This window comes from Geotrypetes seraphini, chromosome 6 (genome assembly GCF_902459505.1).
Source record: "Geotrypetes seraphini chromosome 6, aGeoSer1.1, whole genome shotgun sequence".
NCBI classification, from domain to species: Eukaryota; Metazoa; Chordata; class Amphibia; order Gymnophiona; family Dermophiidae; genus Geotrypetes; species Geotrypetes seraphini.
In genome coordinates, this window is record NC_047089.1 from 230,414,412 (window position 1) to 230,439,056 (window position 24,645).

Here is a 24,645-nt window from a genome sequence, read left to right on the forward strand (position 1 = left end):
ACACACTAGCCCCTGAGGACTTTTTCAATGTGGATTCCACGAGGAGAGACTCATGTGGAAGTTGGGGTTTATCGAAACCTGGAATGGGGATAACTTTATATAGGGAATCCAATTTACGGGGAGCTCCAGGGACAGTGAGAGGAGTCTCTAAATTTTTGTAAAATGTCTCCCTCAAGATGTCATGAAGAGGGAGTTTCAGAAATTCCTTTGGAGGCTGGTCAAAATCAAGAGCATCCAAAAAAGCCTTAGACTTTTTAGACTCAGCCTCCAAAGGAATAGAGAGAGATTCACACATATCTTTTAAAAATGCTGAAAAAGACGTGGAATCATGTTTGGAGGATGGATCAGGAATATCAGGCTCCTCCTCCCCCGAAGAACACTCACCTTCTGAAAGAAAGGGCTCTTCGGAATCACCCCACAGATCAGGGTCTCGAATATGGGAAGTACGATCCCGAGACTCAGGGGTGGATGGTTCCAGGTGTCGGGACTTGCGTACCGACTTACCCGACCTCATCGAAGCGGTACCGGGAGATGTTACCGGTTGCATCGGAGCCGAAGTCTGTACCGACTGGTGTTGAGTTGTCGGCTCCGGTGCAAGAATAAGCATCGACACCGATGAGGTCGAGTGTAACGGTACCGAAAGAGAGGAAGTAGACAGAATAGGTCGTTCCACTCTCGGTACCGACGGCTCAGACGAGACCGGCACCGGAAGGTTCGGTGTCAGGATAACTGGAAGGAGTTGTTGGAGCTGCTCCTTCAGCTGTACCTGTAAGATGGCCGCAATGCGATCATCAAGGGAGGGCACCGGTACCGCCTTTTTCTTCTGCGGTACCTGCGGTGCCGCTCTACACCCCGGAGATGAGGAGCCCGATGTCGAGGGACTCACCTCTATAGGGGCGGAGCGCTTCCGCTGGCGCCTCACGGTCGGCAGGATTGGGCTCGCTGCACTCGAGACCGGAGGACGCTCCAGCGGGGAAGGCTTCTTAGCCGGCTTACCTGAGTGCTGGGAAGCCGATGCGGTGTCACGCGGCGTCGAAGATGAGGGTGCCGATTGAGTAGGTGCCGAGGCCGGTGTCGATGGAACGGGGTCGGACATCTCGGCACCGAACAGTAATCGCTGTTGTATCTGGCGATTTTTTAAGAGTTCGTTTTTTTAATGTGGCACAGCGGGTGCAGGTGGAAGCCTGATGCTCAGGACCCAAACACTGTAGGCACCAGTTGTGTGGGTCCGTGAGAGATATAGGCCGAGCACACCGCTGGCACTTTTTAAACCCTGGCTGAGGGGGCATGAACGTGAAAACGGCTTCAGCCAAATCGAAGGCCGAGGCCTCGATGGTGGCAGAAGGCCCCGCCGGGGAAAAACCAAAACTGAAGAAAAAAATGAAATTTTTTTTTTTTTTTTTACAAAAATGAAACAAAGAAAAAAGGCAAATTAAGCCAAAAAGGTTTACGCGAGCGGGAAGGCAAGTAGAAAAAAATTTCAACAGCCGTTGAAAAACGCGTCTTCTTAGCTCCGCGGAAACTAAGAAACTGGGGACCGCGCGCCTGTGTCGGGCGGGAAGGCACTCGCGCATGCGCGGTGCGGCATCTAGAACTTTCCAAGTTCTTAGAGTGCAATCACTTTAAAAGTGTCCGTACCGGGGCTCCGTCGGTGCCGTCACCCATCAGTCAAGAATATGCTGCCTGCTTGTCCTGGGATAACTATATATAAGCTTTTTTCTTAGGAAAAAAAAGGAGGGGGGGGTCAAATTAACCCCCGAGGTGTATGAGAAAGACTTGAATTCTTCCAGGGATCCCCTGAGGTGCAGACCCCTGATTTTTCTTTGTCTACCTCAGCCTTACTGGGTGACCAGTTCTCCAGCTGGGCCCCAGGAGATACTTCACCAGTCTAGTTCAGAGCTGCATGGAATGCTTGTTACAATCTTTTAGAAACAGAAAATACTATTGAGCTATGGCTACACAGTTCCTCTAATAGAGCAGGGTTTATAGCTCTTAGGTCTCTGCCTCAATTTGCTGGCTGATATGCATAACCCATACATCCTGGACCGATCTAGTAGGATGAAAAGGAAAGTAAGCTACCTATAGATACACATAGGTTATATGGCATATTCCATTAAGTTTATTGTGGCTTAATCTAAAGAAAGACATCATAATTTCACTGAATTATATGAACAGACCAAGTACACACACCCTACCTTAAGTGTTTGCATTGTGGCTCCTCTAAAAGCTACTGGGGAGAGTAGAGTTGGTGGAAGTCCTGCTTGAGGTCCTGTAGCTGCCACTAAACTCTTGCAGTTTATTAAGAAATTCAGCAAGGTCAATGTGTTTGTGCCCTTCACCAATACAAGAGACTCTGGCTTATGGTCTAATTTCACTTCATTTTTTTCTTTATGACTGATCTCTTAAGTTAAGGCACAATAGAGAATTTAGAACTTAAACAAAGCATCCCAGATATTACACAGAGCACCGACATCTCATCTAATCATCAGAAAAAGTGCAGTTACTTACCTATAGTAGGAGTTCTCTGTGGACAGAAGGATAAAATCAATCAGCCACACACAGATGACGTTACTAGAAAAGATCAGATCTGCTCTTCCTGGAAACCTCTCTGGTTATATACAAATGCTCCTGCCTGTGTCTCTATTGCTTCTCTACCCTCTGCCTGTTGTATATTTGTGACTTCAAAATAGCGGAAACAATTATAAAAAATAAAATTGCAGAACATGTAGACAAACATGATTTAATGGGACAGATTCAGTTGAGGGTGTCTTAATATTAAGAGATGAAACAGCCTGCACTGAAATGGCTGTAATGAACTGTCCTGTGCTGAAAGGACCACTCTGAAAGGGCCATACTGAACTGGCCGCACTGAAACGGCCTTGCTTAATCATCCCATTCTTAGAGGAGATAGTCCAAGGCTCTTCTCTGTACAGCAGAACTCATCCACTACTGTATTCTGCTCGCTTTTATTTCTGCATCTTGAAATGCATGATTTTATAGGGTTTTTTTAAAACACTGAATCTTAGTTGCCAAGGACTTGACTTCTCCTTGAGCCATCTTAGATCAGCAGTTATAAGGATACAGTTTAAGGGAAATTTTATTTGGTTTCTTAATTTTATCTTGAACTCCCATTTCTTCAAGCCAAGAAAAACATTCATCTTCATCACTTTCTACGTGCCTGCTATGAAAAGAGAAAAAAAATTTAGTTTATACATAATATCCAATTAAACTTTTGAATCCCTATAATCCAGAAGTGATTAGGTAAACTTTCAAGGTTTGTACATAGATTTTCTTTCCTCAAGTCTCTCCAGACTTGTCCAGAGATATGGGTTTATGCTCTTCTACTATGGAGAAAAAAAACGGTTTGACGATGGTACAGAGTCCTGTGCCACTTTCACCATCTCTGTATTCTGTATTAAAACCAACATTTATCTAAATGAGACAGAGACAAGCTCACTTTCAAGATGCATAGCCAAAGTCCATGTCCCCCTTAGCCAGAACAGTCTGTCCAAGATTAGCAACTAATGTAGCAAAAACCAGGCTTCCACCAAACTGATTCTCAAACACCTACACCTGAGCAAAATGTGCCCCAAGGCCATTCCAAAACATGGCTGCATTAGACCCCTGGTTTATGCATTGAACAAATAAGTCTTTATCTGATTTAAACACATACTCATCTTCATTGCCACTAGAGTCCATTTCATGATACTTGGTAGCTTCTAGTCCAGAAGACTCTGAACCATTTTCCTTCAAATTCCCATCATCTACCAACGGTAAACTAAATTCAATGCCTACAAAAGAAATGTGTAACAGACATTATCGTTCAAGACTGTGAGCCTTTACCTTTGGCAATTCAGTAATTACACATTTATTTTTATTTCAGAACAGAAGTAGCAGCTTCATTTCTCAAAACATCAAATCACAAATTGCTTGGGCCTATTTCTCCCTTTGCAGGCTTTATGCTTGCACATTAATTTCCATCTAACTATTTTTCTTTTTACTAAAAATTGTAGGTTTTTTATTCTTTTTTATGTGAAATCTGTTTTTATTAAGCAACAACCAGATCACAGGTAAACAGCAGGACAAAAACATTTCAAAATAGAAAACAGAGCTCCCTACCCCCAAGAGGACTGGACTCTGATGTTTTTTTATTCTTTAATTCTTTATTCATTTTAAAACTGACAAACAAGTGATTAATATTAAAACATTACATTACTAATAAAATATACAGCACTTGACATTCTTGTACATGTAATCCATTAAAGTAGAAATTATAACCCTTTCCCCCCACCCAAAAATTCAACAACTACAGCTCCACTACCATAAAAAGTTCATTTGAAAATGCTTTTTACTCTTCAAGGCAGATATCTAAGCAGTTTAGTTCAAGTTTATTAAAAAAATTGATTAATCGCTTATTCAAAATTCTAAGCGATGTACAAAAAATTAAAAGGAGAAAGTATCCACATTAGCAGCTATAAGGGGGGAACAACATTTATAGTGTGGCTAGAAGGAAGAGTCTTTGCCCAATAGGATAGGGGCTTAAGAGTTGTCTTTCCATACCCTACGGGATAAATTCCAAATACCTGTTGGGGATTATTTCTATTATATGCAACTTCACCATTTTATACAACAGCAAGGCTGATTGAATACTAACCCTATTTCCTCAGAATATTTGGAACCTTTGTAGTTGTTATTACAGACAGTTCCCAGGCCTAGTTCTATGTTATATTCTTATATTAGAGGGTGAGAGAAGTTTATTTGTGGTTTTCGAACAAAGTGGGAGATGGCCTTGCAGTAGTTAAAGAAAATGCACATAAGGTGTTATCCAGATGGTACTTTACACCAGACCATCTACATAAAATTTATCCTTCAGTGGCTGATGTGTGTTGGAGGTGTGGAGAACCTGGGGGGGTCCTTTTTATACATGTGGAGGACCTGCTCTCGGATACAGACCTTCTGGAGACAAGTAACATATAAAGTTATCTAGGTGAATTGAGGGAGTTGTTTTTACTCACACCCCAATGTTGTTTATTGGGACTTTTGAATAATAGACCTTTCAGGTAGCACAGTCGGCAGCTTTGTCAGGGGCTGGCAGCAGTAAAATGTCTTATAGCACTACAGTGTTCTCCCCAGAAATATTTTCCAGCCGGGTGGCATGAAAAAGTAGCTAGGTGAGGCGGGACGGGGAAATTTGGAGGTGGGGAAAATTAAGGGCTCCTTTTACTAAGCTGCAATAGCGTTTTTAGTGTGTGCAGAATTGCCACGCTACACGGCTAGAACTAACGCCAGGTCAATGCTGGCGTTAGCGTCTAGCATGTGCGGCAATTCTGCGCGAGCTAAGCACGCGGTAAAACCACTATCGCAGCTTACTAAAAGGAGCCCTAAATGTGTACTATTTGTATTAGTTAATTATTATTAGTTATATTTTCCAATGCTCAATATGACTGCCTTTCTTAATGGCACTTGTTCCATAATTTTTTATTAAATTTAAGAAGTATCCAATTCTAGAAAGTGAATAATTAGATATTTGCCCTCTTTCAAATGGTATAGAGCAGTGTTCTTCAACCACCGGTCCATGGACCAGTGCCGGTCCACAGAAATTTCCTGCCGGTCCACAGGGCCAGCACGTGCATCAGGCCCAAAACAGTGTTCTTCAACCGCCGGTCCACGGTGCGATCGATGCGGCGTTATCTTCGAGCCAGCTCCCTCTTCCTCACTGATTCGGTGCACAAAGCCACGGGCAGTGGCACCTACGGACATCCTGCGCCTGAACCGGAAGCCTTCTCTCCGACGTTGCAACGTCAGAGGGAAGGCTTCCAGATGAGGCACGGGACGTGCAAGGTGCAATTAGTACTATTATGGGGGCAGAGTCTGGGGTGGAAATTGGGTAGAGATGGGCGGGGTCTGGCCCATGACTTAGCCCAGTGTTCTTCAACCGCCGGTCCACAGAATAATTATTTTATTTCTGCTGCTCCACAGGTGTAAAAAGGTTGAAAAACACTGGTATAGAGCAGCGGCTCTCAAACTTTTTTAACTCTGGCACACTAAACGGAGCAAGTGTTTTTTGTGGCACACTAAATGCAGCAAATTTTTTCATGGCTGGAAAAAATTTCTGGGGAGAACATTGTTGCCGTTAGTTTCCAAGGTCCAATCACGTCAAAGAATGATGCTTATCTGGGCAGTTGTATAATAAAAAGAATGGATAAGATAACATGAGAAATGAAATTGTCATGAATCAGAGGGATACATACCCTGTAGGTCCTAAAAGCAGGCTTGTGGATTAGATATAAACTATGAAGGCAGTGGTGTACCTAGCATATGTGACACCCGAGGCCCATCATTTTTTGACACCCCCCCCATCTATATGAAAAACATGATTTTTACTATCAATCCACACATCACACAAGAGGGTACCTAGGAAAGGGCATCTTACATACTGCAGTGAGCAGTACATCAATACCCATTGTAAAACTAAACAAGCCAGACTAGTAGTACAGATCAATCCTACAGTCAATCCTAACTGAAAACCATATCTTTCGAACACACAGAACACAGAAAATACCTTCACCTAGTATGGAATATGTAATCACAAACTAACCCCTCTCCCTTTTACAAAACTTTAATGTGGTTTTTAGCCATGGTGGTAACAGCTCAGACTCTCACAGAATTCTGAGCAATTACCACCATGGCTGGTGCTAAAAAAAGCACTCTACAGTTTTGTAAAAGGGGGGATAAAATAGAAAAACGTAGACAAAGGTTAAATTGAACCACCAAGAAGCTGGACTCTGCATACAATGCAACACCACAGAAACAGTGATGCATCTCCCCTAAAGCAAAAAAATAAATAAATAGAATTTTTTTCTACATCGTCTTCTCTGTTTCTGCTTTCCTCATAGTCTTGTCACTCTCTTCCTTTCATCCACTGTCTACCCTCTCTCTGCCCCTTCTATATGGCATCTTCTCTCCTTGTATTCCCCTTCCATCTCTCCCTTCACCCCTATTATTCTGGCATCCATCTTCTTCCATTCCCTCCTCCAATGATCTGGCATCTCTCTCCTCTTCTTCCCTTCCCTCTCCCACACCCCCATGGTCTGGCATTTCACCCTCTCCTCTCCCTTCCCCCCACTTCCATCAGCATCTGCCCCATTTCTTTCCCTCCAACCCAATTCCATCCACTATCCTTCCCCCTTGTGTCTCTCTCTCCTTTCCCTGCACTCCAATTCCATCAGAATCTGCCCCCTTTCTCTCACTCCACCACCCTTCCATACCACCCTGACCCCCTTTTTCTCCCTCCACCACCCTTCTATGCTCCTCTCTCCCTCCAAACCAGCAAGGTCCCATGATGACTGCTTCTGTTGCCTCTGCCCCTGGAAGATGTAAGTGACGTTGGAGGGGGTGGGCCGGCAGACGCAGGGAGTTGGGGTAAGGTTCCGCAATGACTGCAGCTGCCAATCCACCCTTTCCGACGTCACTTACGTCTTCCGGAGGCAGAGGAGGCAAATGCAGTCATCGTGGGACCTTCCTGCACTTCAGTGCGGCTGCTGACTCTGCTTCGGAATAAGTACGGCAGCCGCACTGAGGTGCAGGTGCCATTTAGAGCAGCTCGGAAGGTTCTGGATCCAGCCGGCTGTGTACCCCCTAGGGCTGGCACCCGGGGCGGTCTGCCACTGTATGAGGGGACAAAAAATAATAAAAAGAATGGATAACTTGACCGATTTAGACATGTCATATAATTATAACCACAAAAATATGTCATAAAATGTAATTCTAAACTCAAGACTCCAGACGAAAAGCAGACTATAGAAAGGAAACCAGAAAAGACCAAATCCATAGTACTAAGATCCAAATGCTAAAATCAGACATGTCCATTATGAAGAGACATGTGGATCACCGCTAATTATAACGAGTGAGTCTTTAAAATATGAGAGGGTAACGGATAGCCAGACCTGGTGGATGGAAATGAGAAATACTGGAGCCAAAACCAGAGCACCGTGATGAAACTTGAATGGAAATATGGATACCTATTTATACTTTTGAGTAAAATTGCGATGCGAACATATCATAGAATAGAATAAATAATGTGTAAACTAAAAACCAAGAACAATATATTGTAACACCAAACTCAGAATTAATGAAATAACATGCTAAAGAACTTAACCCCCCCTAAAATAGGGCATATACATACTTAAAATGATGGCTGGTTACAAACAGTATGCCTAGACTATATAGACTTAAACAGGGCAAAAGTAAATGTATGGGAAATGAACAGCTGATAATACAGAGTGTATCTTGAAAACATAAGCCAATAGTAGCTCAAAGACAAGCCGACCGGGTAGATGAAAAATGAAACCTGGGAAAGATCTAAAATTATTGTTCAAATGAGCTTCTATTAAAACCAAAGAATAAAACCACAGCACTTGGGAAAGTAAAAAAGGGAGAGTAAAATGGACTTACTGAAAAGGTCTCTGCACTGATGAGATAAACTTGTACGCAGAATAAATGAGAACATGCGACAGTGGGGCTATGATATTTGATCCGTTGAAAGAGGCGCCAAAAAAGTGTCGGCAGTGGATTGATAAGGGAGGGGCATCGGGCTGTTAAAAAAGGCTGCTTTAATAAATAAATGAAAATACTGGTGAAAAATTAAATAAAAAACCAAAACCATGCTAAAATGCCGAACCTGACTGCAAGTGGTAGTGAAAGTAGCATAAGGCACCCGTAGTACTGTTAGTGCCAGAGCTGCTTAGAATAAAGAACCGTGCTGTACATGAGGAGAAAAAAAGAAAGAATGAGGTGATAAGATGTAAGGTGCTGGCCCCTCACTGCACCACTTGATAAAACTAAGGAGCGATGTTCTAGAGCAAGGGTGCCCACACTTTTTGGGCTTGCGAGCTACTTTTAAAATGACCAAGTCAAAATGATCTACCAACAATAAAATTAAAAAAAAAACACAAAGCACACTGTACGCATAGAAAATGTTAATTATCATTCATATTCCGGGGATTTTTCAAAGAGGTCAAGGCAGATGACTCTATGCACTGTCACCTCAGTAACAACCATAAAAAAAATAGACAAATATACCCACCTCCCTTTTTACTAAACCAGGATAGCAGTTTTTAGCACAGGGAGCTGCGCTGAATGCCCAGCGCTGCTCTCGACGCTCATAGGCTCCCTGCGCTAAAAACCACCATTGCAGTTTAGTAAAAGGGGACCATAGTGTAAAATATAGACAGCAGATATAAATTCAGACACATTTTGATCACTAAATTTAAAATAAAATAATTTTTCCTACCTTGTCTGGGGATTTCATGAGTCTCTGGTTGCACTTTCTTCTTCTGACTGTGTATCCAATCTTTCTTCCCTTCTTTCAGCCTGTATGCTTCCTCTCCTCCAGACCTCTTCCCTCCCCCGACTTTTTCTTCCTCTCTCCTTGCCCTTTCTTTCTTTCTTTCTCTCTTCCTGCCCCCTTTCTTTTTTTCTATTTCTCTTCTTTCCTTCGGTCTCCCTGCCTGCCCTCTTTCTTTCTTTCTCCCTGCCCTCCCCCAAGCCACTGCCAATGCCGCTGCCATTGGGGAACAGAGCTCCAAGCCGCTGCCATCAGATAACAGGCCCCAAAGCCACCGCCGCTGCCCCAAGCTCTCCCTGCTTCGGGCCGACCAGCATTCCTCTCCCTGACGTCAATTCTGCCATCGGAGAGGAAGGCTGATCGGCCCAAGATCGCGATGACCTATTGGGAGAAATGCTGCCAGGTCCTGCCTTCGCGGAAACAGAAAGTAGGCAGGACCTGGCATCAAGAAGAGCAAATTGTAAGCTTCACTGACCTGTCTCCCGCCTTAGCCCGTAGCGAACGCATGCTTCGAGGCTCTAACATGTGCGTGCCAGCTACCCTTCTCTTCCCACCCCCCGGACATAACTTCCGGTTTCGGAGGGAAGAGAAGGGAAGCCGACACGCACACGTTAGAGCCCCGGAGCATAAGTTCGCTACGGGCTAAAGCATGAAATCTCCAAGCCGGTTTTTTTTTTTGGGGGGGGGGGTTAATTTTGAGCAGCGGTGGCAGCAGCAGAATTTAGCCGGGCGGTCATATAAATTACCAAGGTGGACCGCCCGGCTAAAAGGCCCTAGGGAAAACACTGCACTATATTGTAAAAGTGTGGAGGTGCCATCTCTGCCTGAGTGGTCAACACATTTACAATTGCTGGTGCACAAGGAGTGTATTTCAGCTAATCGGTATGGACTGTTTCAGACCCAGGATAAAGATTGGACTTTGATTCTACAGAAAATTGGTGGACTGAGAGCTGGGGGTTAAATAGGGGAGGGGGATGTTTTTGGAATGTTTTGGATTGTTAGTACTGTTTACAGTGCTTAGTAGAGTACAGGATATTGGAGAAGGGATATAGGGGAGGGGGGATATGAGATGTGCAACTGGTTTATTGAAGTAACTTAGTACTATTTTGAAGTACTGGTGAAGTGTCAGATATATGGTTATACTGTTTTGCAGTTGTGAGTACTTGAATGATGATTGTATTGTTTACTGATTGTGCTTATTGGTGTATTATTTTCTTCTATAAAAACTTCCAATAAAAATTTATTGAAAAAAAAAAAATTAAAAAGGAGAAAGGAATAACCTAAAAAGGAGTAAAGGAAGTTAGATTACGGAAAACTTTATCTTGTGTGATATTTTTTTTTCCTTTAGTTACAGCAGATAAATCCAGAAACTTGTGAGTTGTGACCATTTACCAAAAGGTAGACATTTGAGGGGAGGGACGTTCAATATTTATCTTCCTCAGTAGGAAAGGGGGGAAAAAAAAAGAGAGTTATTTTTCAATATAGTCCCCTGATAGCTCCATACACTTCATCCAATTTTCCTGCAATGACTTTAACCCCTCTGAAAATAATTATTCTGTTTAACCTTCAAACCAGAAAGTTATAGCTTCCTTGACTTCTTTATCACTTGAAAACTACTGTCCATGGAGAGATTTCTTCAAAACTCGGAACAGGAAATAATCCGAGAGAGCCAGATCAGGACTATAGGGTGGATGGTTTTATTTATTTATTTAGATTTCCATCCCGTTCTCCCGGGGGCTCAGAATGGGTTACAATTGACATTCACAATAAAATTCTAGGACAAAATTTATAGGCAGCTGCTGAATCCCATATTCTTGGATGGCAGCCTGTGATTGTCATGACGTGCACTGGCACAATGTCGTGAAGATGCAGAACGCCTGCTGTGAGTTTTTATCTTTTCTCCTTGATTGACTGCCGCAAAGTAATCAATGTGTTGACGTAACTTTCCCCAGTTATGGTTGTCTTGTGCGGCATGAACTCCAGAAGCAAAAGTCCTTCATCATCCCAGAAGACAGTTGCCATAACTTTACCTGTAGATTTTTCTGTCTTGAACTTTTTTGAGGTGAAGGATGACTTGTGCTTCCACTGCATTGACTCCAATTTGGACTCAGGATCTCTGTGATAGACCCAAGTCTCATCTCCAGTTACCAAACGATGAAAAAATTCACTTGGTCTTCCCAGAGCATCTCCCAAGTTCGCCTGACAGCACCAGAGCATCGTGGCCTTCTGACATGGTTTTAGCATTCTTGGAATTCATCTTGCACCCAACTTTTCATTAATTATTTCCCAAATTGTACCTGCCAAGGTGCCCATTTCTTCAGCTATTTGGGAAACCTTAATTCATCTGTATGACAAAATTAAATCCTCAAACTTTCTTGCACATTTCTGTGGAAGTTGCTTCCACAGGCTGTCCAATGTGAAGGTCATCTTCCATGGACTCTCTATCCCACTTAAACTGCTTGCTCCAAAATTTTACCTTGCAGGATGATAGGGTATACTCACCATAAACTGCAGTCATGCATTCATGGATCTCCTCTGGCTTTTTCCCTACTTTTCTGAGAAATTTTATCACTGAACGATGCTCCAAATCTAGCTGTTTCTTATTTAATTTGCACAAGGACTCTCCTGACATCCTTTCCCTTGGAATGTACTATGGTGTGTGCTGGGAGCTGCAAGTGTGGAAGCTGCAAACAGTTTACAGTGAGAATCTCTGACTTAACAAGCCTGGAATTCATACTGCTTGTGCCTTCCGACTGCCTCTCAGGCCCAATGAACCGCTGGAGACCTCAACTCGCGCCAGCTCACATGTACACAAATGAGGGGGGGGGGAGGTAAGGAGTTAGTGCAGATTCTGGAAAAACTGCCATGGAGTCACTCAACCTGCACTCAAGCCCACTGCGGACAAACCTGAGGCAGAAAAACATCGTACATGAGCAGAAATAACAGCTTCCTTTCAGCTCGCTTATAGAGAGACAACTGAGGAATTGGAGGACAGCCCAGAAGGATGGGAGGCAGAGTAAAAGAATGCTAATGAAGCTCCCTACAAGAATTATCTTGAGAAGGGATTGACTACCTCATAGGTACAGGAATGGAGTGTGTTGCACTAGAAGAAGAAATTAAATAGTCAGATTCCTGCAAAAACATCCCCAAAGAGGCCCTGGCTGCTGGTCGTAAGAGGAAAAACATGGCCGCAGAATGACGAGGCAAAACTGTGCCAGCAAAAGTGTTGAGGAGAACATGCCGATGATTCTACAATGCAAGAAGACAAGGGCTCACCCTACAATGAACCCTCTCCCGCAAAAAATCAGGTCCACACAGCCACCCAAACACTTACCCATTGTTGCTCGCCACGTCCCATTTTACAGCTTCAGCTACCATGCCGGCAAAACAAAAGTGAAACTGTAATTACCTGATGAGGTAAAAATTTAAAGAAACATTCTAATTGAAGTACACCGGTTTGCAATCACTTTTCTGTAAAAATCACTGCCACTCACAGTGACTAGAGATCCCCTCCAGTACCAGAGTCACCACAGGACCCAATCTGCTTATTTAGCCTCTCTTTTTTTTTTTTTTCACCCTTTGTGAGGAAGGGAAGAAGCAAAGGTAAAGGAGGGATCTATCACTACCAGATGTACCCTCTAAAGTTGGCACCGCACAGTCAAGACACCCCCAAGTTCAATGGGACATGAGATCCTGAGACAGAAGCTTCCATGAGCATGTGTATCACTGTTCACCGCCTGCTGGAGATACTAAGTGGAAAGGAGCAATACCGTCCTATCAAGCACACTTTAGTTCAGTGCTCTCTATCTCTACTTGCTGGTAGATTATCACAACCCACCAAGTTTCTGGATTCATCTGCTGCTAAGGAAAAATATTTATAATATAAGGAAGGGTTAAGGAGGAAATTATTAGCCCTAAAAGGCACATGGGTAACAGACACAAACACATAAAAGTGAGGTGCCATTTTCTATCCTGTCTCTAAAAGTGCATATACCAGTACTCTGCCAAGACATTCTCCAATTTGGAGCCACAGGGCAATGCCTTGATTTTCACCTTCAGAATGACATTTAAAAGAGTATACAGAGAATCTTTTTGACTCTGTTCTCTCTGCAAATTAAAGATATTTATGTTTTAATATTGACAGAGGATCAATTGAAGTTTAACAAAAAAATAGGTTACCTTCCTTTCTCATGGATTCTCTTAAACCTCTGGTTGTGGGCGACATAACAGCTGTAACAATATCGCTTTCAGCAATTCCAGGTGCACGAAACAGGATGGTGAACTGATAGGTGCACACATAAAAATAGGGGCACAGCTTGGTCTTCACTAGATTATATAGTGAGGTAAAACTGAGAGCCCTGTAGGTAACGAAAAACTATTTTTTTAGTTCAATAATTTTTATTAAAATTTCCATAAAATACAATACAATGCATTAAAACTTGAATTTCATACGTAAATATAAAAGACAATAAAGAAACAATATATTACAAATAATACTCATTAATGCTATCATAAATACTACAGTAAAGATGTCACAAGCTGTGAAGTGGGTTGAGAAATGCTTTTCTAGTTCTTGGGAGAACTACTTGTGCAAATAGGGAACAATAATCAGATTAAGATACAAGGGGAGATGATTCAATGGACAATGTGGCAATGAGCGGGAATATGGTCAATTTGTCAACTGAGAAAAGATGAAAAGCGATTATCCTTCCATGATTTGCAACATGATTTTAAGTTACCCTCCAATCAGTTTTATAAATGGATACAGCTCCAGCCCTGTCTTAGTGTTTTCTTAAGGAGTCAGCCACTCTGTTCTTCCATCCCGAGCCTGCTGTCTTTCTTGTCAATAATATCTTCTAAAAAAAGGGGCTACCTCGAAGTGGTACAAAACATTGCAGGCAAATACTTTTTCCCATCCCAAAGGAACGTAATCCACATGGCAATTTGACATAAAGAAGGATGTTTCAGAGGAATGTTGGGAACAAGTTTGGATTCCATTCATAAATCATTATGATCAACGGCAGTTAAACAATCCATATTTTTTGTGTTTCACAAAGCTATTTGGACTCCTTATAAATTGTCAAAAATTAATAGTGTTCAATCAAACAAATGTTGGTCATGTTTAAAAGATGTTGGTACTTTAGTCCATTCTCTATACTACTGTGACAATATATGAAATTATTGGCTAAAAGTAGGGGATACAATCTGCAATTTACTGAAAATTAATGAACCATTTACATTAGAAGTTATGGTGCTGGGGCATCTTGGACTTAGACAACCAATATCTGAAGATCTATCAAAATTAAGGATATTGCTTAATTTGACCATTAAAATTATCTTAAAACACTGAAAGGATGTATCAAGGGTTGAATATATAAGCTGGTGTGTGTGCATAACTGCTAAGTTTGAGCATGTTGCTGCTGAAAGATTGAATGCGTTAAAAAAGTTTTATGACGTTTGAGAGCCTTTGGATTATTATAGTTTTGCGCCTGCTAAAATATGAGGATTTGTTTTGTGAGGCGTACACAGTCTAAACGAAAACTATATTTCAAAAAACAAAACACACACACAAAAAAACATCACAAATCTAATGTATTTCACCATTCTCCCTCACAATAAATCTATAGCACTTTTGATATACTCCAATATTAATTAAGATAATGTTTGGTAAAAGCAAGCACAAACAAACACAAATGAAATGATCTACTGACCATTCACTCATTAAGACTTGCTGCAATGTTTCATCATGGGACCATGAGTTTGTTTTTCCAGCCATTTTCCTATCCACTCCAATACGTGGGAACAGCTGCAACCAAGGCAATGAAGGATGAAGCCAATACACCAGACTCTGCTGAAATGCACATCGAAGTTCAGTTGACGATTTTGGCTCCTAAATCACAAGTTTAAAAAAAAGATATTAGGTTCTTACCTTGCTAACATCTTTTCTAGAAGATTGGTGTATCATTCAGGACAGATGGGTAATATCCCAGTGCTCGTGAGCCATGCAGAAATCCATTTCAGTTTTTGAATCCCTATTCCTTCACTAGTGGGCTCTGCTGCCTCCTTCAGTTTGTACCAGAGCAGGAAATAGCCCCATATATATAAACACATGTGAAGGAGGGGTAAGGGGAAATTCCCTGAACTACAATTCTGTTCTACTCTGAAAACACAGCAAACATGTTAAACATTGCCATTGAACAAACAAAATAGTGAAACAAGCATGCCAAACAGAAACCTCTATGGAGCTCAAATAATAACCCAATGAGTTATAATAGATAATTCTTCATACAGATAATTCTTCATACCCCTAAGGTCTGAATGACATCCAAAATTTCAGTTTTGGCCTCAAACTTTCTGATTGAGACAGTAGGTAGGTGCAGGAGATAACTGTATTTCCAATTATTACATTACATTAGTGATTTCTATTCCGCCAATGCCTTGTAGTTCAAGGCGGATCACATCAAAGTTACCAAGAATTACATTAAAAGTTTGAAGGAATAGCATAAGTGAAGACAGATATTTACTTAGGTACCACCAAGGAGTTGTCGAGATCTTAGGTGATAGATGTTGGGTAATAAGAATTACCAAAGAGAAGTCGAGATCTTAATGTGATAAGTGTTGGGTAAATTAGAAGCATTTTAGACTTTGTTGGGTAGTTATAATATTGAGGAACTAGTGTTTTGATTTTAGTTAGGGGAAAAGAGTGTTAGGGGAAAAAAGCTAGCTGAATTAGAAACATTTTGATAGGTGATCAGACTCTGAAAGACATCTGTTTTCCTCCAGTAGTATATTAACAACAATATGATCAAGTTCAAAGTCAAAGTAGGAATATCGAAGGGAAAGAGAACCACAGTGACAACTTTTAACTTCAAGAAAGGAAACTACGAAGCAATGAGAGTAATGGTACGGAAAAAACTAAGGAACCGCTCAAAGAAATCGCATACTGTAGAGCAAGCCTGGTCTTTATTCAAGGACACAGTGAGCGAGGCGCAAAATCTGTATATCCCCAGATTTAGAAAAGGATGCAAAAAGAGCCGAACAAAAGACCCGGCATGGATAACTAAAGAAGTGAAGAAAGCGATAGGAGATAAGAAAAATTCATTCCGGAAGTGGAAAAAGGTCAAAACCAGGGAGAACTGGAAAGAACACAGGAAGCATCAAAAGGAATGTCAAAGAAGAGCAAAAAGAGAATATGAAGAGAGGCTAGCCAGGGAAGCATGAAATTTTAAACCATTCTTCAGATATGTTAAAGGGAAGCAGCCGGCAATGGAGGAGGTGGGACCGCTGGATGACGGAGATAGGAAAGGAGTGATGAAGGAGGAAAAAGAAGTGGCGGATAGACTAAACATGTTCTTTTCGTCAGTATTTACAAAAGAGAACACAGCCAATGTGCCAGAACCTGAAAAAATCTTCAAAGGAGATCAAGCAGAAAAATTAACATCCATGGAGGTAAGCCTTGAAGACGTACACAAGCGGATAGATAGATTAAAAACTAACAAATCTCCGGGCCCGGACAGAATCCACCCTAGGGTATTGAAAGAACTAAAGGAGGAAATAGCAGAACTACTACAGCGGGTCTGCAATCTATCCCTGAAAACAGGCGTGATCCCGGAGGATTGGAAGATAGCTAATGTTACGCCCATCTTTAAAAAAGGATCGTGAGGTGACCCGGGAAACTACAGACCGGCAAGTTTGACTTCGATTCAGGGGAAGATGGCGGAAGCGCTAATAAAAGACAGCATCAGGGGAAGATGGCGGAAGCGCTAATAAAAGACAGCATCGATGAGCATCTAGAAAGGAATAATCTGATGAAAACAAGCCAACATGGCTTCTGCAAGGGAAGATTGAAGGAATTAACAAACGGATGGACAAAGGGGACCCCATAGACATCGTATACTTAGATTTCCAAAAAGTCTTTGACAAGGTACCCCATGAACGCTTACAACGGAAACTGAAGAACCATGGGATGGAAGGAGACGTACACAGATGGATCAAAAATTGGTTGGTGGGTAGAAAGAAAAGGGTAGGAGTGAAAGGTCACTACTCGGACTGGAGGAGGGTCACGAGCAATGTTCCCTCTAAGGATTGATGAGGTGTGTGCGAAAAAAAATATGCATGAGTGACAAGTTACATACTCCACAAATTTATGAGCAGGCGTGGAGGACGAGTGCCCGTGAGATTGTGGGAGGGTTAAATACTCAAAACTTAGAAGAAAAACAATTTACTTAAAGTTTTTTTAATTACGTAATATCATCAGTTCTTCAATCTTCACAAATATTCTCTTCGATTCTTTTCAGTTTTCCAAAAACCCGTTTCTGCCCCGTCTCCGCGAGCTCGGTCCTCGCAAACCATCTGATCCCATCCGCACAAGCCTCAGTTATGATTTTATACTGAATGTATTTTATTAAAGTATAAAAAGAAACAATATTCTGTACAATTGTCATTTTATAAATACAAATAATACAGAGCAAGTATCAACAAAACCCTTGTCTCCCCTCCCTTTCACATATATCCCCTCTACTATCAAGAAAACTGAATAAGCCAAATTATTACAGAATGTTACACAGAAATATCATGCTAACAGAATACCGCAGTCACACACAGCAGGAATAGGGTTAGGGGAGTGCAACTAGGGCAACTGCCCTCCTGGTCAGAGAGAGCCCTAAGCCACTGCCTGGACTTTGCAGTCCCCAGTTATGTCTAACACCAGCTCTAGCAGGATATATATTTCAAATCACAAAATAGAAATAAAATTATTTGTTTCTACCTTTTGTTGTCTCTGGTTTCTGCTTTCATCTTCTTTTCACTCTCTTCCTTCCAGCGTCTGCCTTCTCTGTCTCTTCAATCCAGCATCTGCCCCTTCCATCTACTGTCTTGACCTCTCCCCCTTCCATATGGTATTTGTCTTCTTTCTATGTCCCTCTCCCCTTTCAATCCAGCCTATGCCCCTCTCTTGTTTTTACATGATTCATTCCAGATTCACTGCTCTCTTCATTTTTATTTCTCCTACACCAGATCTAACATCTTTGTCCCTCTCAATTTCTCTGCTGAACCCCCTTCCCATCTCATTCCTGTCTCTTCCCTTCCCCTCCTCTAATCTCCCTGCCAGCTGTTTCCTTCCTTTTTTCTTCTTCCTTCCCTCTTCCCCCTGTCCAACAGTGACTCTCTTCCCTTTCCCTCCTCCCCTCCCAGCAGCATCTCTCCTTATCCCTCTCCAGGTCCAATAGCAGCTGTCCCTTTTTCCCCTTGCCCAACAGCTTCCCAGACTCCTTTCCCTCCTCCCCTCCCAGCAGCATCTCTCCTTATCCCTCTCCAGGTCCAGTAGCAGCTGTCCCTTTTCCCCCTTGCCCAGCAGCTTCCCAGACTCCTTTCCCTCCTCCCCTCCCAGCAGCATCTCTCCTTATCCCTCTTCAGGTCCAGTAGCAGCTGTCCCTTTTCCCCCTTGCCCAGCAGCTTCCCAGACTCCTTTCCCTCCTCCCCTCCCAGCAGCATCTCTCCTTATCCCTCTCCAGGTCCAGTAGCAGCTGTCCCTTTTCCCCCTTACCCAGCAGCATCTCTCCTTATCCCTCTCCTGGTCCGGTAGCAGCTGTTCCTTTTTCCCCTTGCCCAGTAGCTTCCCAGACTCCTTTCCCTCCTCCCCTCAGCATCTCTCCTTATCCCTCTCCAGGTCCAGTAGCAGCTGTCCCTTTTCCCCCTTGCCCAGCAGCTTCCCAGACTCCTTTCCCTCCTCCCCTCCCAGCAGCATCTCTCCTTATCCCTCTTCAGGCCCAGTAGCAGCTGTCCCCTTTTTTCTCACCATGCCCAGCAGCTTCCCAGCCTCTAACAGTGGCTTTCTCCCCTCCCAGCAACTCTCCTTACTTGCCAGCCCAGTGATTCAGGAAGGCAGCCTTGGGTCCTTTGTTGGGTCGCACCGCCTCTGAGGAAAATGGAAGTTGCATCATCAGAGAAGGCCGTGACTCAGCAAAAGCCCCACGGCTTCCTTCCTGAATCGCTGCACTTGTAAGTAAGGAGAGCCGCTGGGAGGGGAGAGAGCACACTGTCAGACTGCGCGAACTACAGCTCGTCGATCTTGCCGGTCCTGTGCGAACCAGCAGGAAGGAAAAATTATGTTCTTACCTGTTAATTTTCTTTCCCTTAGACACAGCAGATGAATCCAGAGACCATCTACCAGCAGGCGGTAATAGAGAAACTGATTAACAGGTGGTCCTATTGGCTGGCACTCCTCCTGTTTATCCAGTATAGCTCCTTGCCTAAGCATTCGTAACCCTCAATACGCATAGCATGTAAAAAACTTCTTTCCCATAACAAATCTCAAACTGCAATAATACAGAAAACAACCCGCCATAATAACAAACTGTGAAAGTTGCAAAATAGAAAACCGAGAGACAATAACCAGAAAGGGTGGGGCTCTGGATTCATCTGCTGCGTCTAAGGGAAAGAAAATTAACAGGTAAGAACATAATTTTTCCTTCCCTAGCAACAGCAGCAGATGAATCCAGAGACCAAAGGGATGTAGCAGAGCAATCCTCAATCTATTTCTAAGGCCCTTTTGCTGGCTAAGAAAGCCATTTTGACTTTTTGGCAAGAGCCGCAAGCTCCCTCTTTCTCTCGATGGCAGGGGTCTCTTTATGACTTAGCTCTCTTGGAAAGACGGGCTGCGGGCACTCGGGATGAACGAAGGTGGTCTCGATTTCAGGATGTATGGGAGGAGTATTGGCTCTCCCTTCCCGATCGTGAAAGGAGTCTACTATTGAACTGTTAGCATCTACTGGGGTCTTCTGTCCTCTTCTGTACTCTCCCTCTTCAGACTCATTCTTACTTAGATTCTCTTATGGGGTTCATTTCTCTTTATTTTTTCCTCTTCTTCTTCCCTTTTTGACCTAGTTTTCCTCCCCATTTTGTCTATTTTTTGTCTATTTTGTGTATTTTGTATATATATTTCACAGGTCGGGAGTAGGGGTGGGTGGGGGGTGGTTTGGATCCGGTTTTCTACGGTGTATTCTAATGTATGTTATAGTATTGGGGTGCTACGATATGTCCTGGGGGGTTTTTCCGAGGGTTTTACATGGAAAATTGTATTGAGTACCTCTTGTTCCTGAGACATCTGATCATGGTTGTGTTTCTGACCTTTGCTCTCTGTATGCCCAGTAGGGCATTTTTTTCTGGACTGATGGATGTCCCTTTACTCTGTGTGTACTGGTTTGCTCAATAAAGAAATATTATATATAAAAAAACTTTTTTTGTTAATTTATGAGCTTTATTTAGAACTTTTTGGGAGTTTGTCCTACACTATTAAGTACACTTGAGATTTTGTTAAAGTCTATTTCATCCCCTTTCTACCAAATGAAGATGGTGCAATGATAGACGATTGAAAACACTCGCAGGGGAATATTCCCCGATTCGTGATTTTCTCACCGTTACATGGTTCTGAGCACCGCTTTGGTTACAAAGGCTGAAATAGTCATAGTTCCTATTTTTTGTTTTGGTATAAAATAAACCCACCAGGATATTTGAAAAAAAAAAAAAAAAAAAAACATCCACTTGGGCAGGAAAATTGAATCTAATTTTTTTTTTCCTGAATCAGGCAGCACTAATCTGCGCTCAAGTTTCTGACCAAGTCAAGGAAGCAAACAAGTGCTAATGGCCCAGAACCCTGAACTCCACAAATCTTCAGCAGATTGGCTGTACAGGCCCCGAACAATACACCTGCTAGCTGCAGACTAAATATCTGCTCCTCTCCAAGCAAACAAAGCAGTCCCTTGAAGCCATGTAAAAAATTGCTAACAAACCAAAAAGGATACCACAAAACAAAGAAATAAACAGAGCAGATCAGAAAGACACCATTGTGATTTCCTGCAGAAGGAAGAACTAAAGGGGGGCCGCAGAGACTGTGGAGAAAGAGTTGAAAAACTGTGATTGGCATCTTCTGCAGTATACTCGTGAACACAGATGGACAACACTGGTTCAGCATACTGCACTAGAACAGCCCTTAAGCCTGTAGATGTCACCTACATGGCAGTACAGTAGGTTTTGGATGAGTTTTGGTGGGCTCACACTTTGCACTATAAATGTGGGATATGGACCTGATCACCCTCTCTATTGTTCACAGCCCTCCAGGATGCTCCAGTCACCTACTTGCTGCTTTTCTAGGATTTCCCATCTTATCTGCCGCTGTAAGAGGCTGGTATAAACTGTTTCTTTCACAGCTTTAGGGGGTAGGAGGAGGATCAGGGATCACTGGGGGAGTGTGTATATGAGTCATGCCTTCACACATTGTGTTCATATGGTAAGTTTGGGTACTTTTTGGCCCTTATGCACTTTTAAAACAGTCTAATTCCGAACTTCTAAATGACGCCCTGGCCATCTTCAAAAAAGTATCTTGCAAGACATCCAAGTCCTAAGTTTGCCCTAATCCCACATAAAACACCCCCCCCCTTAAGATTTAGATATACAGGGGGGGAAATGACCTGCAAGACATCTAAAAAGTCAGTTTTGAAAATTGGCACTTGGATGTTTTGGCGGTTTTATGCCATTTTTTTAAATGTCTTTCTGTTTTGAAAATCAGCCCATAGTGTATCCACACAAGGAAATCATGCATGTCTTTGGGACCTTAATTCTGACCAAGGCAAGGCCGGGTCCAAAATAAAACAGGGTGGTTTTTGCAGCAGAGATGATGCTCGTTCAAGTGACATAAAAAAGAAAAACAAAACACAGGTATTTGCACCCAAACAATAGTAAAAATTTGTATAAAAAGTGACATCATGTTATTATATCTTTGCTAAAACCAAAAACAGTTGGCTGCAAAGACTCCTAGTGCAAATCTTAGATGACTACAGGTCTAGTTATGGCCTGAATCAACGTATAAGTCAGGCGCAATGAGGAGTCAAAGTAGGCCTTAATTTTCCTTATTGTAACATTTTTCAGTTTGCTGGCCAACAAAAAGGGAGGCATGCTCATGTTAGGTTACAAACTTATGCACAGGAACTTACTACCAGGGGTTATACTAATCCAAAAAAAATTTCAGGTCGATAGGTTTTGTTGGGCTGCAGCATCTGAATAAAGTGGCCGTTTTGTGTTATGCAGAGCATGTCACTCTGAAGATGACCTGTATTCAGCTGCCAGTAAATCTTGAAACAATAGAGGTCATCCAGCTGAAAATTTTTGCATGATTTCGTTTGAGATCCTAGTGAATGTCGACCCAAAATTTTGTTCAATCTGGAGGAGGTCGAGCTTAGATATTTTTCAAAATTAATCCACTTGACAAAGTCTTGGACTCGATAAATGGGGCCAAATAACGCTTCACATATGTAGTAAGTTCTAATGTCTCAAGAGAGACTGCAAGAGACCAGAGTAGCAGTAAGCTCAGGCATACACCCTCAATACTCAGGCACACCTTTCACACACTGACTGGCCAGCAGCAACATCTTGACAACTTCTTCCTAGTCTGCTGCCGAGTGTCCAATTCTTGTTTAAAGCATATGTCATGTACCACATAGTAGAGTTTAACAAAGCAAAGCACTATTGCTATATTCTTCCCACTGTAAGCTGGTTAGCATGGGAGGAGGGGAGAAGAAAAGAAATATGGAGTGGGCATGGGAGAGAAGGGAATGGCTCCCAGTTTGTGCATGAGGGAAACCAGCACCAAGCAAAGAGATGATGCTCTCTCCTTGTCCCAAAATCCACTTTCTCAATCCTCCTTCTCCTCTTTTCCCCTCACCACTCAAAAAAATTTCAAAATAAATTAACCAGATGTATATAAAAAACAACCAAGTATGAAGTTAATATGACAATCTAGACACATGTTAACTACAAAATTTTCTAGGTCTTATCACAAAATTTATACATGACCTGTCATGAAAAAGGAGGATGCAATCATATAACAAAAACAAATTTTTCATATGAACAGCCTTTTAATGCAATAGGGCTTTTCAGTTCACAAAGATGTACCTATTAAATCCCTTCAATAACATCTAAATATGAACATTGGCGTTACCTGTATGTTTGAAGGCAAAGAAATAGCTGCTGCTCGACAATGTAGAACAAATCCTCGAGCTTCCTCTTGTGCTTTTAAATTGTTTGTCCATGTAAAAGGCAAGGAAGATGTGAAAAGAAGGCGTGTTTTAATGCTCCAGTCTGTAGGAAACTCCAGAGCCACTGTAGAAGGATCAGGTGAAGGTGAATAAGAACACTATTAAGGAAAAAAAAAAAAAACCAGCTCAAATTTTTTTCAATAGTATAAGAATTATCTTTATAAAGGATGGTTCTCACATTTTGACTATAATACCTTGAGAACCGAGTCTGTAGAACCTTCCTCACTTACCACAAATCCTACAACAAAAATTTTAATAGCTTTTTCCAATCATAGTAAAACAATCTCTCCTCTTTTAGCAAATACAAAAAAGCCTCTCAGTCATGCTCCTTGTAATCTTGGGCAAGTCACTTTACCCTCTTATTACTCCAAGAACCAGCTCAGAGTCTAAGCTCAAAATGAGTTGCAATTCCAGTGAACAAGGGTTTTTGAAAGGCAAGTAATTAAAAAACTTCTAAAAGATATCAAATTGAGCTCTGCCATTTTGCATTTTATTTTTCAGAACTATGTATACAAATTGACAACCTCCTTTTCCCATCCCCCCATTCATTTTCATTAGATTCACACAATGTAATACAACTGGGGTATGTTGAATCTTCCATGCCCTAGCTATACAAAACAGCAACAAAATGCACAAACTATTTCCTTCAAACAAATCCAAGAGACTTTAATTAAAGACAATATAAATCTTAGGAAGAAAGTTGAAACTTTAGAAAATACTGCATGGAGTAATAACCTAAGATTGATTAATTTTCCTAGGGTCACTATGGTGACTCCTAGAGAAATGATTAAAAGATATTTTCAGCAAGTCTTGGGAGTCTCGGAGGAACTTTTACCTCAACTCTCTCAGGCTTATTACCTATCTTCTAGTAATCAAGTTCAACATCAAAGGTCTAGTAATCAAGAAGTAATGGATGTCTCAGCTCTTCTCAACACATCAGATAAAGAAATTACAGCTCCAGCAACATTAATAATATCTGTAGCTCTTCAACCAGATAAGGCATGGATTCTGAGTCTATTTTTTAAGAATAGGCAGAAAGAATTTCTCAGCTATAAAATACAGATGTTTCCAGATTTATCACGCGAGACGCAGAAGCATAGGCGTGATTTTCTTCTACTCAAGCTAAGAGTCTTAGCTTTGGGGGCTACTTTTTACCTGCGACATCCCTGCAAGTGTATTGTGTATCATCAAGTGAAAAAGTATGTCTTT

General features: G+C 42.0%; 1 protein-coding gene across 2 annotated transcripts in view; it reads right to left on the bottom strand.

Moving 5' to 3' along the window:
* DONSON (DNA replication fork stabilization factor DONSON) overlaps positions 1-24,645 on the bottom strand; it is a 71,843-nt gene that overhangs the window by 40,350 nt on the left and 6,848 nt on the right. The window contains exons 2-7 of one of the 2 annotated variants that reach the window (XM_033947393.1): positions 23,340-23,534; positions 15,058-15,236; positions 13,526-13,704; positions 3,674-3,791; positions 3,083-3,178; positions 2,196-2,394 (exon numbers count right to left, since the gene is read on the bottom strand). In XM_033947393.1, the coding sequence (XP_033803284.1) occupies positions 2,196-2,394; positions 3,083-3,178; positions 3,674-3,791; positions 13,526-13,704; positions 15,058-15,236; positions 23,340-23,534 (966 nt within the window). Of the gene's footprint in view, positions 1-2,195; positions 2,395-3,082; positions 3,182-3,673; positions 3,792-13,525; positions 13,705-15,057; positions 15,237-23,339; positions 23,535-24,645 lie in introns of both variants that reach the window. The other variant, XM_033947392.1, reaches the window with a different exon arrangement.